The sequence below is a fragment of the Ptychodera flava genome, chromosome 13 (genome assembly GCF_041260155.1).
Source record: "Ptychodera flava strain L36383 chromosome 13, AS_Pfla_20210202, whole genome shotgun sequence".
In the NCBI taxonomy this organism is placed as follows: domain Eukaryota; kingdom Metazoa; phylum Hemichordata; class Enteropneusta; family Ptychoderidae; genus Ptychodera; species Ptychodera flava.
The window spans coordinates 12,780,804-12,793,660 of record NC_091940.1 but is presented as its reverse complement, the minus strand read 5'-3'; the positions used below and the strand labels follow the sequence as shown (position 1 = coordinate 12,793,660).

The 12,857-nt window shown below is 35.2% G+C and overlaps 1 protein-coding gene across 1 annotated transcript in view; it reads left to right on the top strand.

Moving 5' to 3' along the window:
• LOC139147455 (DENN domain-containing protein 11-like) overlaps positions 1–12,857 on the top strand; it is a 44,944-nt gene that overhangs the window by 14,089 nt on the left and 17,998 nt on the right. The window contains exon 2 of the mRNA XM_070718561.1: positions 12,694–12,793. Coding sequence (XP_070574662.1) covers positions 12,694–12,793 — 100 coding nt within the window. The remainder of the gene's footprint in view (positions 1–12,693; positions 12,794–12,857) is intronic.

The window sequence follows — 12,857 nt, the reverse complement described above, 5'->3', positions numbered from 1 at the left end:
ACTGTAACACCATTACATATCATTATATCTACCTATATGTAGTTTTTATTTTTTCTGAAAAGCAGAATATAATTCACATATACCAGGCTTGAAAAAATGAGATGATTCTTCAACTGTTAACTGATTAACAAATCAGTAAAGCATAGTCATATCTTGGTATTTAAAGTCAAGAAGTCTACAAAAATATTTTGTCACAGTCATTTATGGTATGTTATACCACAATAAGTCAACACCATCGTTTGTTAGATCCAGTGAATGTGTTTCATACCAGCATAACTTTTAAGATTTTCTTTGTAGTCTGGTCACATCAGTGTGATGTAAACCGCATCGTCCACCAAAGTGGAGTCATTCAAATTATTCAACCTGCACGCATTCAACTTCATTGCAGGATATGATGGGGTAAACCAATTTGTCCAAATGAAGTGTTTATTAGGGGTGAAGGACTATGACCCTTGTTATCTTTGTTTTACTCAGCTTTGACACTCATGGGATTTATTTTCCTCACAATATTTCCAGAGTTCAGATTTCCAGACCTCATCAACGAACCACTCTCAAGGGAAACTTTTCTCTGCCTCCTTTTATACCATAGTAGTGTACAACACTTGATCAGCTAACTTTATGCCATGGTTTGAAATTAGTATTTTTCCAAAAAGTATTTTTGACATCCTTGAACTATATTTTCTTCATTTTGGCCTAAAAAGGGATATTTTTAGGGAAAGTTAGTCTGGGTATTATCAAACTTGAAAGTTGTAATGAAATAAACTGGAACAGCTTTAATAGGGAACGGTTTCCTTACTGCTATGAGAAATATAAAAATTTGTATGTGATATGATGGAGGTCTAGACAAACCAGTCAGATGCTTGTAAATTTATTTTTCATGACTGTTCACATCGTTGCAAAAATATTTGATGGTTGTATAAATTAGTTTATTTGTAAGTAATCATCTCTTCTCCATGAACAACAAACGTTTGTTGTCACCTTTGTCAAAATATAATGAATGAATAAACTTGATCTTTAATAAATTGGTAAAAACCTGCATAAGCGATTTTATTAAACGTACAGTACATGTGTTTAGAAAATCGATTTTGTACTCAGTGTCTCATAGTATTTATAACAGAAAGCAGGTTACAGATCATATCATTGATTACTTCTTGTATTGTAATAATATTGACGTCACAGATCTTTATCAAGGAGAGCATTGCTGAGAAATTTTTCTAAACTTCAATGATGATCAAAGGTTTCTTATTGTAAAAATGGAAACTCTGGTAAAGGACTTTACAATATTGTTTGAAGTTCATCATTTGCCATAGGTAATTTTAACAAATGAGTTTACTGATTATGTTTATTCAGATTTGTATTTCTCTTTTCGAATTCATTATTTATTTTTTAATCAATTAATTAATGACTTGTTGAACTAGCTCAATGAATCAAGATGTTTTGGCCATGGGTACTTTTAAACAAATCAGTTCGCTGATTATATTATTCATATTTTTATTTCCCTTTTGGAGTTGATTAATTTTCAGGGGTTTGACAACCATGCAATGAGCAGGCCAGCATAACTTTTGTACGTTTATCTAGTATTGAAAAATCTTTACTGCTTCTTTCCCTTCCTGAATTACAATGTATCATGATCATTAATATCATAATCTCTAAGGGTGCCCCAAAGAACAGTGGGTAATAAAAAGAATGGCGTGTCCTGGGGCGGGGCGTGGTACGCCTCTACTTGAAACAAGTGGACCCCCTAGAATTATACATATTTGTAAATTTGTTCAGTGTGGGTACAGTCTCATTCAGGTTTGCCTCTGACACGGTCCCTCACTGTGCCTCTTAGAAATAATTACATGAGCTGATTTTTGTTGTGAGCATTTTTATAGTGACAGAACTGAGTATTAAAGATTGTAATATCCGCTTTATGACATTTACATCCGATATAAAGTCCCAAATCCATTTATACTTCAGACTGAGATCTTTACCCTGCCTGCTATTGTAATCTCAAAACTATTCAATGAAATTGCAAGAGTGTTCAGAGATATATTAATTGGCAAGTATATAGTTTTTCTCTCAATGTTGAGTTTCAAATCTCGTTTATCTTCACATTACTTACTAACTGTCACAGATATAATAACAATTGACCTATTCACAGAGTTTGTAGGTCACAGTTATAAGTAGGTAGGGCTGCCGTGTCCTAGTTTGCTGGCGATAAGTAAATGTATAATATGTACATGTGTATGGATTTTAGCTTGATTTGCAGATGTTAATGGCTCATGTTACATTACTGATGGCTTTGTTGAATTCTATTGCCTTGATTTCCTCAAGTTTAAAATTCATCTTGGCCATTAGATAAAGCTTATGTATAAATGGCACCACAGTTTTCACTAATTTGTTGAACCTATGCACCAGCTGCTGTCTTGTCTTTTACAAGTGTTCATTGGGTTTCTTAGTTTAAACTCAGATGTTTAAGGCAGGAAAGAAGACAACACAATTATGCATTCTATTGTTTATGCTTAATTTTATATTTTATCTTTTGATTATTGATATTTTGGTCATACCGGTACCTCAGTAGTACCGATTTTTGTTTTCAAAACAAAAAGTGATTTCTGAAAATCTTGGCCTACCCACTCAAGAAAACACCTACAAATGAGTAAAAAATGTATCAAAATACCAAATGAGGTATTTATCGGTAGAAGCCAGCAACCACAGATTTTATTGCTTGTGAAGTAGAGAGTGGGAGTTGGCAATAAAGCTAATATTAGCCTTTCCTGTTTAGACTTATTTCCTCAAGTATTCTTCTGTAACACCATATATAACTTGTTTTACTCTTCATATGATTTTATCATTCTATCTTAAATTTAATTTCTTGGTAAATTGTAAAGGAGTTTGAACACAAATAATTGTACAAATAATTGAATGTAGTGAATAAACCTGTGTATATTGGGGTGTGTGCATGTTTTTGTATGTAATTATACAATTATGCTAAACACACGTTATATTATAGTTCCGGTATCCTAATTCCATTTCTCAACACTTGTACAACATTGATCCATGCTTGAAGATGGTTAAAATGTATAGTGCTGCTCCGATCTCTGGTCGGTTGGATTCAAATTTAAATTATGATCGGTTTTAAAATATTCCATCTCATAAAGGTATTTTGATCGGTTTTAGAATATTCTATTTCATAAAGGTATTTCAATTGGTTTCAAAATATTCTATCTCATGAAGGTATTTTAGGGAGGAAGAGAGTAACAGTATGCTTTCTGAAATCTTTCATCAAGGCTGATGTCAGAAAATTTGTGATTTCTCAGACAGAAAAATCCCACCTTCCCAGGCAATCTCATTATGTGAACCTCTGTCCATTTGACATCACAGGTGATATGCTGTGATTTGTATTACATCAATCATTGTGTCCATGTATTTCTATGCTTGATAAAATTATAAAGCTGGTATGGATGTATTCATGTTGGCTCAAAATTTACATTAACAAGTACTGTACACACACTGTGGAGACGAGCAATGGTGGACATTGACCAGTTGCTTCATAAATTCTTTGCTTAATCTCAATCAAATGAAGTGGTGATCATTCCTTATAGACAAATGGAGATGTTGACTTGTAATTCACTGAAAGTCTGTTGTTTTTACTTTCCAATGTAAGAAATGGGCTTAAGGAAATCATACTGTATCTCACATGAAAGTTATTTTAAGATTGCCTTTTTTCTGAAAAATTTGTGTAATCTTTAAGTCTTTGTGTAACTTTCGCTGAAACCATATCACGATTCCTTGAGGCAAAAGATGTTGTATAAAGTATGGTATCTGGTATACAGTATGTTTTAAGTGTATGTAGGTGTGCAACTGATTCATGCATGTAATAACAATCTTCGCAATCTTCCCTCCTACATGTGCTAATGATCCTCCCACTGATCTGTATAATTAATGACAGGAAGTGTCACAATCAAATCTGCATGGCAGACACTGATGTCACTTACAACCTCCCTGTCATCACTGTCGGATGCCACAGTTAACATGATTCAAGTTCTGGATGTCTGTTCTATTAAGTGTTCTAATTAAAATCATTATTAAACTGGTAATCAGATCATTTGTTTTCATCTCGGTGATTGGCAAGTGCGTTGCCATTTTCACAGGCATAGACTGTTGCCGAGTGAACGGTGACCGGTAAAACCTTTATTGCCTGTTCCTCTATTACTGTTGATCACGCACACTTGATTGTATATTCAATTTGGTGCTTGTGATGAAAATAACAACAAATACTGTATACACAATAGTCATGTACATTGCCAGTACACGCTGTACCATTTTGCCTACCAGGTTATTGAAGATTCTTCAAATATTTGTAAATTTCATTTCTAATTTTACACTATATACTCGGGGTTATCAATTTAAATGTACTCAGTCACTTCCATTGTAGTGCATCCATAGGGTACGTATATATTCTCTGACATGTATTGAAACGTCAAGAGCACTTTACAATTTTAACACCGTACACCTTCAGTTATATTCTAGCTGGGTTTTTGCCCTCTGGATACTGTGTGTGTATTCTTCAAGATTCTCATGATCATTCAGCTTCATCTTAAATTGCTCTGATATTACAACAGAGTTTCTTGGTACCGACTCTGCATGCATATCACATTTCAATAATCACAGCATTTCGACTTCCTTGCAGTGTATCGTTTACCATATACCGGTACAATTCTAACTATTTTATCAAAAAGAACAAGGTTCCCTTTCCCTCATATCACACTACCGGTGTGCTTTGAAGATGATCTTCTAGAAATCCTACCAGATAACATTACCTGTGCAATTCGTGAATTTTGAAGTTTCAGGTAAACATTTTAACAGCTGAGTTGATTTCTGATAGAATTGCAAGCAGTCATCCAATCATGAACTAAAATTCCTTATTAAGTTGATTCTTTTTTTCCATATTTTATATGAAACTAGTCATTGCCAGTTTTAAGTGTGTTTGAAAGTGATCGGATGTAGATATAAGATTTCATAATAAATGACCAGGAATATGCTGTTGAAAGTTTGACCAACAGGGACCAGTCATGATTTTAATTGGGACGGCAATAGGATATACAGGTATGGTAGGGTATTGTTGTTCTGAATTTTAGAGGAAAGAATCAAATCAGGGAGAATGTGAGTCGATAAACATGGCAGAAGACTCAACTTTCATCTCAGATTTTTCTCTCAGACTCAAGACAGCCCTTCTCTTTTTTGACTTCACTGCACTAAGTCCCTCTGAGATATTGACTTTATATTTGCTGAGTACAATGTAGGTACTGACTGAAATCTTTTTAAAGGTTATTCTTGCAGGGGATTGGTGATCAGAAATTGCCTTGGTTTTCATTTTCTTTCTTTTGTTAGGGTAAAAAAGGTATTGAGCAGCACTTTTCAATCCATTGTGAAATATACCAGTCAAAGAAATTAACATCTGCATCGGTTCAGGGCCATTTAAAAATAATCAACCACCCTGGTTTGTATCCTTTAAGTGACATTTATACGTGTAATTAGCCGGCCTTATTCCAAATATGTACATTTGCTCCCATTCAATGATAAATGCACAAGAACAGTTGAATGTTTACATAAAATATCGTGGTAATTTATGTCACAAATGGCTCAAGTTACAAATGGGTTTACTTTCGTAATTGAAGTTAGAAATATCTTACCCAGGTAGGAATGAAAGCAAATTTGTGTATTAATTCGTGAAGAAGGAAATCCCTCAGGCATCTGTGTGGTAATTACTGCAGTGCAACTGATCTGTCTTGAAAGGAAGTTTTTGCATATGCTATTTCAATTGGAAAAATTAATATTGTTTATGCCCAATTTGCCAATTTGAAATGTATGAATGGAAGGTGATTTGTGTTGGTCATTAATTTTGGTTTAACAGCAAGTCTCTGGAGGTACATGTGTTGTGAAAATGTAGAGAACTTTCCCACAATCAGGGAATTCAGGTTATCAGAAGGGGATAAACAATTTTAATTGCATTTACAGAATACACTCTTCATGATCACAGAAACTAAAGTGACAGTTAATCGGCATTTGTCATCAAAATTCATCAAAGAATGCCAAAGACACCAATTCTCTTTTTGCCGTTGCTCCTATTTACCTTATAATGAGATTCATGTACCCTACAAAAGTCTAGCTGTTTAGAATCATGGCATACCCGTGACAGAGCTGAAAATCTTCAACTCTTGCAGTCCAATTCAGTAGTAATTTTAAGAAAAAGATCCACCTGAGAATGATTCATTTAGTTAGGGGTTCACATATGATTCATTAAGTTAGAGGGTCATTTCAAATGTTAAACATTCAGTTAGAGGGTCATTGTAAATATGATTCATTTAGTTAGGGGGTTATTTCCATTTGATTTGCACTAGAGGGTCAGTATAGAAAGAAAGTTACTGAGTGGGAGGCGAACATTCATTCTTCATTAGTTCTCAGTCTATGGTCATCGCAATGTCACACAAAGTAAGAACTTGTGAACTCATGCGCTTTACAACAACCCCAAGCTACTTCAGGATAAAGGGACTTTTTATATCTATTCACCAGTTACTCAGAGGGTCAATCTTAAGTAAGACTAGCTTTTAGCAGAACTCGGTGGTATTGGGTTTCAGATACATGTAGTTGTGTTCTGAGTAATGTAAGATACATTAGTATGTACAATAACAGGACATTTCAATAGAAGTTCATGGAAGCGTACCAGGTCCATGAAAATGTGATTGACAGAGTTCCTCAACAGCAAAGCAAAAGGTTAGGAATGAAACTATATCATGCAATTATCAATTCATGTGGTTCTACTGGTTCATGTATGTCAATGAGGAATATGAAACCTTTATTTTCTATGAAACAATGAAATTTTGAATAACTCGGGTGTTCGAAGAATCTATTAATGACATTGTCATGAAAATGTGCAAAATATGTTTGCTACCTCTCATAGAAATCCAAATATTTGAAAGTGATGTAGATAAACTAATCAGTTCTTGCCAAAATGACCAGGATGATGGTTAAAGCAAGAAATGCCACATTCCAAACAAGTCTATATTTGCTTAACATGTTCTCAAAAAAGGCTATATTATAGTGAGTGATAACGAATACATGAAATCAATATGCATTATAGATAATGTATCATGTATAATTTGCTTCCCTGATCATGACTCATTAATCATTGTTCATCAAATCTGAATGGTATACAGCCGTGCGATTTGTAGGTATGCATTCACACCCAAATTTACAAGTACTTTTTGATGACATCATTTTCTCGGTACATGTACAGTGGTTCTGATCAGAGAAACATGTATTCCTCTTGGCTCCTCTTGTCTGGCTTCAGAAACAGTAATAACAGTTTAATAATTTAAGGCTATTTTTCACAGAAATTTAAACAAATTTAGTTAGGAACCAATGTCAAATTGGCTGTTCAAATATATACCTGCGCAGGAGTAATGGTTGCAGAGAATTGGTGATTGAATACCTCTCAATGATGAATCTTGTAAAGTGCAGAATGCGTCAGATTTTGTCATTAAGGCCGCGTTCAAAAAAAGTGGTGAGGGGGGGGGGGCTGGAGGAATTCGGGGGGGGGGGGATTCGAAAATTTTTGGGGTAGTCGAGGGGGGGGACTTGAAAGTTTTGCTCTGCCTATAGGGGGGGGGACCTGAAAATATTTTGACTCCCACCATTTTGATGTTGTCCAATGGTTCTATTGTTAGTAATAATTAAACAAAATCTAGAACCGTTTTGTCATTTTTATGTCTTTAATCTCGAAAAAGTCTAAAAATGTATGAATGCCATTCAATTGTCGTAGAACAAGTTGGCCTTGTAATGGGGCAGGAGCTACAACTGTTGATAATTTTTCAATATTTCTATGCAATGTATCAAACACAGTTTCTTGGTGTCTCTCTACAGCATGCTGAAAAACACAATATACAGTTTGTCAACAAAGCCCGTTTGTCTAAATATTGGTGATAATTGAATGATGCAAATGCAGGGTACACGTAGGCTGTGTTGGCAAGCTGAATACTGGATAGCTCAACATTCTATAGGGAATAGAACAAGAACACAATTGTATAAACTGAACAAAAATATCGTCAAAATATAAAGTTAATACAACTACTGCCCTGCTACTACATACTGGCAGTGACAGTGATACATGTAGCTTGACTCTGATGTAGTTTAAGAAGAGTTTCGGTCATGGACACTCAATTGACAGTGTAACATACAATTACTTGTACACAAGATCCAGCCAGAGAGCAACACATATAAGACTAGGGGACTAACAGTTACCATGGATTTTTGAATTCTGGCATATGAGAACAATCAAATATTAGAGAAAAAAGATGGGGTCACCATGATTGATCTTATACAAATATACGATGAAAAGTCAGTTTTTCTAAAATCACTTAAAATTAATATATAAAACCATTCATCTCATTGTACCAATAACACAAAAGTAAAACTTTGAACAGTAAAGACTCTAATTTAAATGGAAAAATGTGTGACTAAATGGAATCTTTTATTTTTTATCAAATTTGCCATTATTACACCCAAAATTTCTGAGATTAAAACATTAATTTCATGGAATATTTTAACCTTCCAGTATTGTCAATTTTGTAAAACATTTTATAAGTGGCATCTAAGTTGTATGTGTCTTGTACTTTTGAAAAAAAAATTTTGGTAGGTCACTGTGCTCATTTTTTCACAATTTGGTTGAACGTAGCTAGGAATACACAATTTTCATACTCTCTCATGATTGTCATTTTGTGTGCTTTTCAGCTGGTGCCATTGAACTGGCCAGAGTTGGATAAACTCAAGTCGGCTGAGACTGAGAAATCCAAAAAGTTCACTGATGCATTTAAAAATGAATCAATTTAAGAACTTGCCCTAGGTATATGGCTCTACAACCTGCTGATAAGAGGTAGTGTTGAACATTTGCGTGCAGAACGACACATTACATGTTTTTTTTACTCTGCGTGCATTCCTAATAAATATGCGGCTATATGGTAATTGGGGGGGGGACTTGAAAATTTTTGAGGGTATTGAGGGGGGGGACTTGAAAATTTTTGAGGGTATTGAGGGGGGGGATCTGAAAAAAATAAGATTTCAATCGCGATTCCTCCAGCCCCCCCCCCCCCTCACCATTTTTTTTGAACGCGGCCTAACTTTACTGAAATGTAGTGCAGATGCTTTGTCACAACTGAGCCTGATGCCAGATTCTTTACTGTCCATTGAATATGACAAAGCATTTTTATGCAGCATATTTGCACATATTACTGATTAAATTCAGAACAAACAATGGAATAAGCTGTAGTGAGAGAAGAAGAACACGTTTGTGTGCATGGTATTTTATGTAGAAAAGACATCATCAAATGGGCACTTTTTTGGAAGGCAGCCATTTTGTCACTGATTGTACATTATGATTTTCAGTTCATTTCATGTTGAGTATGTTGAAAACTATATACAAAGTTCAATAATATTCTGAAAAAATATGTATGTAACATTTCTACAATATTTCATTAAGTTTCACACAAAGAGAACTATTTTCCAAATTTGTCCAATGTTTCTGTAAATGTAGTTCATGAATACATTTGGTATAACAGGTCCATTATAGCGTAAATATGTCAAAATTTAGTGAGAGTCTATTGCTCCAGTAACATGGATCCTGTTTTGTGTATACATACTAAGTAAATGAAAATATTCAAATTGAATCAGTTATAAATTAACATCCCATAACGTAATATTGTAATATGTACCCATGTAGTATAGCGCAAAAATTGACCAGAGAGTTATCATGAAGACAACTGTGATTTGTGTTGTCCTCCTTTCCAGTCTGGAATAAATCAGGTTTTGCTCAAAATGTCTATATGTACATGCATGGCTGTTTGTTCCTTACTCACTGTGTACGCTATGCAAGTCACGTGCCAGATAATGCAATTTTGAGAGTCAGACACGTTCTAGGAACCTTTGCACATTAGGTAATGTGTTTTCAAGACATTTTCTAGGAACCTGTGTACATTTCCAGTGCATTAAAGTCACCTTGAGGGGATGTACACTGTACATTACAGTCTTCCAATGGCGGCGTCAATGAATCTGATGGTGGATTAAATAACCTCACCATCCCTAATTTCCCTGTAAAGAGGGCCAACTTTGTCATGGAAGACTGATGGGTTCTACCAAAGTTCTTGTCATTATCGGCAGTGCATGTTTCATTGTTGAAGCTACTCCTTACCAAAGTGCTAGTTTCTTATTTGTGTCTTATCTTGTCAGACATGCCAGGTATAGGAAAATGCAAATTGTCACTCAGTTCACGCGGAGAGCAATACTTGAATTCCAACAACACAGAATTAAGGAAACAAGGATGTACCTACACTTGCATAAATAAGTAAATAATTTTGTCTTATGTTTTGTTCATGTTTATTTGTGGTGCGTGAAATTATGGTGTCTTGGTAGAACAAGTACAGCATGGAACCTTTGCAAAGACCATGTTATAAATAAAAATTCCAATAAAATTTATAAATACCTGTCAAATGAAATGTGTTTTTGTCCCTTATTGTCATACCGTGGTGATTCAAAAGTTGAAAAATTCTATTGTTGTTTAATTATTAAAGAACCGGGTATACCAGGTTTCCACTGCAGACAGAGAGCACACGATTTCAACTTTATGTAGAGTTGAGCAATTATTTTTACAAAAAAGCATGTACACAGTAGTAGATACAGTTTCAGTGTCATACATGTATGCACCACTGTTCAAGGTAGTAAAAATACTCACTGACATTTCGGAAGCCAGAACGTGTGAAACTGAACACACAGTGCAAACAGAGCAGGCAATTGAACAAACATTGTTAAATGTAACATTAATAACCATGGCCGCTGAAAATGGCCGCTACTTGTGAAAATTTAATCTACTTGCAGCAGCCAGCCGGTATCATTGATCTTGGAAGGTGAGTCAGCCAGAAGTCGTGTTGTTTGCCTCCCTGGAGAGCTTTTGTCGCATTTGATGGTACATTTACAATGATATCTCCAGTGAATTCTCCCAATGCTGTCCCACCATGATTGCATCAACCGGTACTTGTCCACCCACCTGTTTGTCAGTGTGTATTAGATGTGTTTTTTGTGAACTTTAACAAAAATTGTCGGAAAAATCTTCTGTTGTGCTGGTGTATAGGCAAAAGGTTAATAAACAAGAAAACCAACCTGAAATGTCAAACAAACAGTCTGATTCTAGTCAGAGTGATTTCATTGATCAAATCCATCTAACTCTCTCTCTCATTATAAATCGTTACATAGACGCCAAAAGTTTATGAGGAATTATAAAGACCTCAGATGAGGTGTGTGCAGTTATACACTGCACTACTTCCCACACAAAAATGCTCATAAGGCAGGGAAAACATCAGTCTTGCTCAGATGTTGGGCGAGCACTCTGATTCTAATTTTGGTAGATGTAATCAGTGAAATAAGTCCAAACACCAAATCAAGGATTTTTTCCCATTTTTCCTGTGTTCTCACCATACAACTAAAAGATTTCTCACCCTGTAGCACACATACTCAACTGCTGTTTCCCACCCACTCTGTCTCACCGACATCTCATGGTTTGCTTGTTGTCATGGATACAAGTGGCCATAGTGCCACAAAGTATAGACACACAAGGTCAACAAGTTTTCATAAAGGTTGAATGACCTTCATATAGTGAGTGTATTCTCATTTGAGGAACACAATACAGTGACAAGTACTTGAATTTGATACAAGCTGCTTAGTGCAGGGGAAAAATGAAACTTTAAACAATGCATTAGATGTCATGTTACATGATCATGGCAAGACCTGTCATAATTATGATACAACACAGTCTGATGTGTACAAAACAGCACTTGGTATGCCAGAGTACAGGTATGGTAGATGTCCCACCAGTGGTAGCGCACCATACATCATAACCAAGGAGAGGTCCTAGACTACTTCTTGAGTTCAGTAAATAAAAAATCAGCTGTAAAAGTATACATTGAGTGCACAATGGCATAATGTACACCATTACTACAATGCTGTTTGCTAAGTTGTCAGGTGATTGGTATGACAGAGGAAAGAGAGATGAGTGCCATGAGTTTTAATATGTATGTTTGCCATTCATTGATTCCAGTTTGCAATTAGATTATGGCAAATTGTGGAAGGTTTGAAAATAACCTTTAATTTCCATGTAATTGCAGACAAGAACTTTGTCAAAAAAAGTGATCCAAAACCACTCATAAAAAATCCTTATTAGCTGATATTGTGTAGTAACAGTGTTGTGCTTTTTTGTTGAATGTGTGAATAATTTACTTCAGTTGTTGAAACCCTGGTAACGTTTTAGCCGCAGATTTATTGTTTTACATGAGTTTCAAAAGTGTGTTGATAATCGTAGCTCAGCAACACAGCCTGTTGGTTGCAATGGCAGTCTTACTTGTCTTCCGTCACATCTACATATAGAGGGTAGAGTGAGATATATTTTGACAACAAATTTATGCATAATGTGTTTATGAAACAATTGATATGTGTCATATCTCACTAAGAAACAGTTAAAATAAAAGTTGAAGAATTTCACAATAACACTGAAAATTCATTGAATCATAGCTTTAGATCTTTTTCTTTTTCACAGAGTAAGTGAAGTGTTTTGTGGTTTTCTAAGTCATTTCTAAATTTCCGCTTCTTTTTACCACTTTCTTTCAGGGAACATCATAGAATGGTGCCTGCCAGAGGAGATTGACCTTGAAGGGGTTGAGTTCAAGGCCATGGCCAGTGGCTCTCACAAAATTGACAGTGATTTTATGTAAGTTTCAAGTTAACAGATACCATGGGACCTCACAGAGGCTTCAGAAAGTTATCAGCATGCT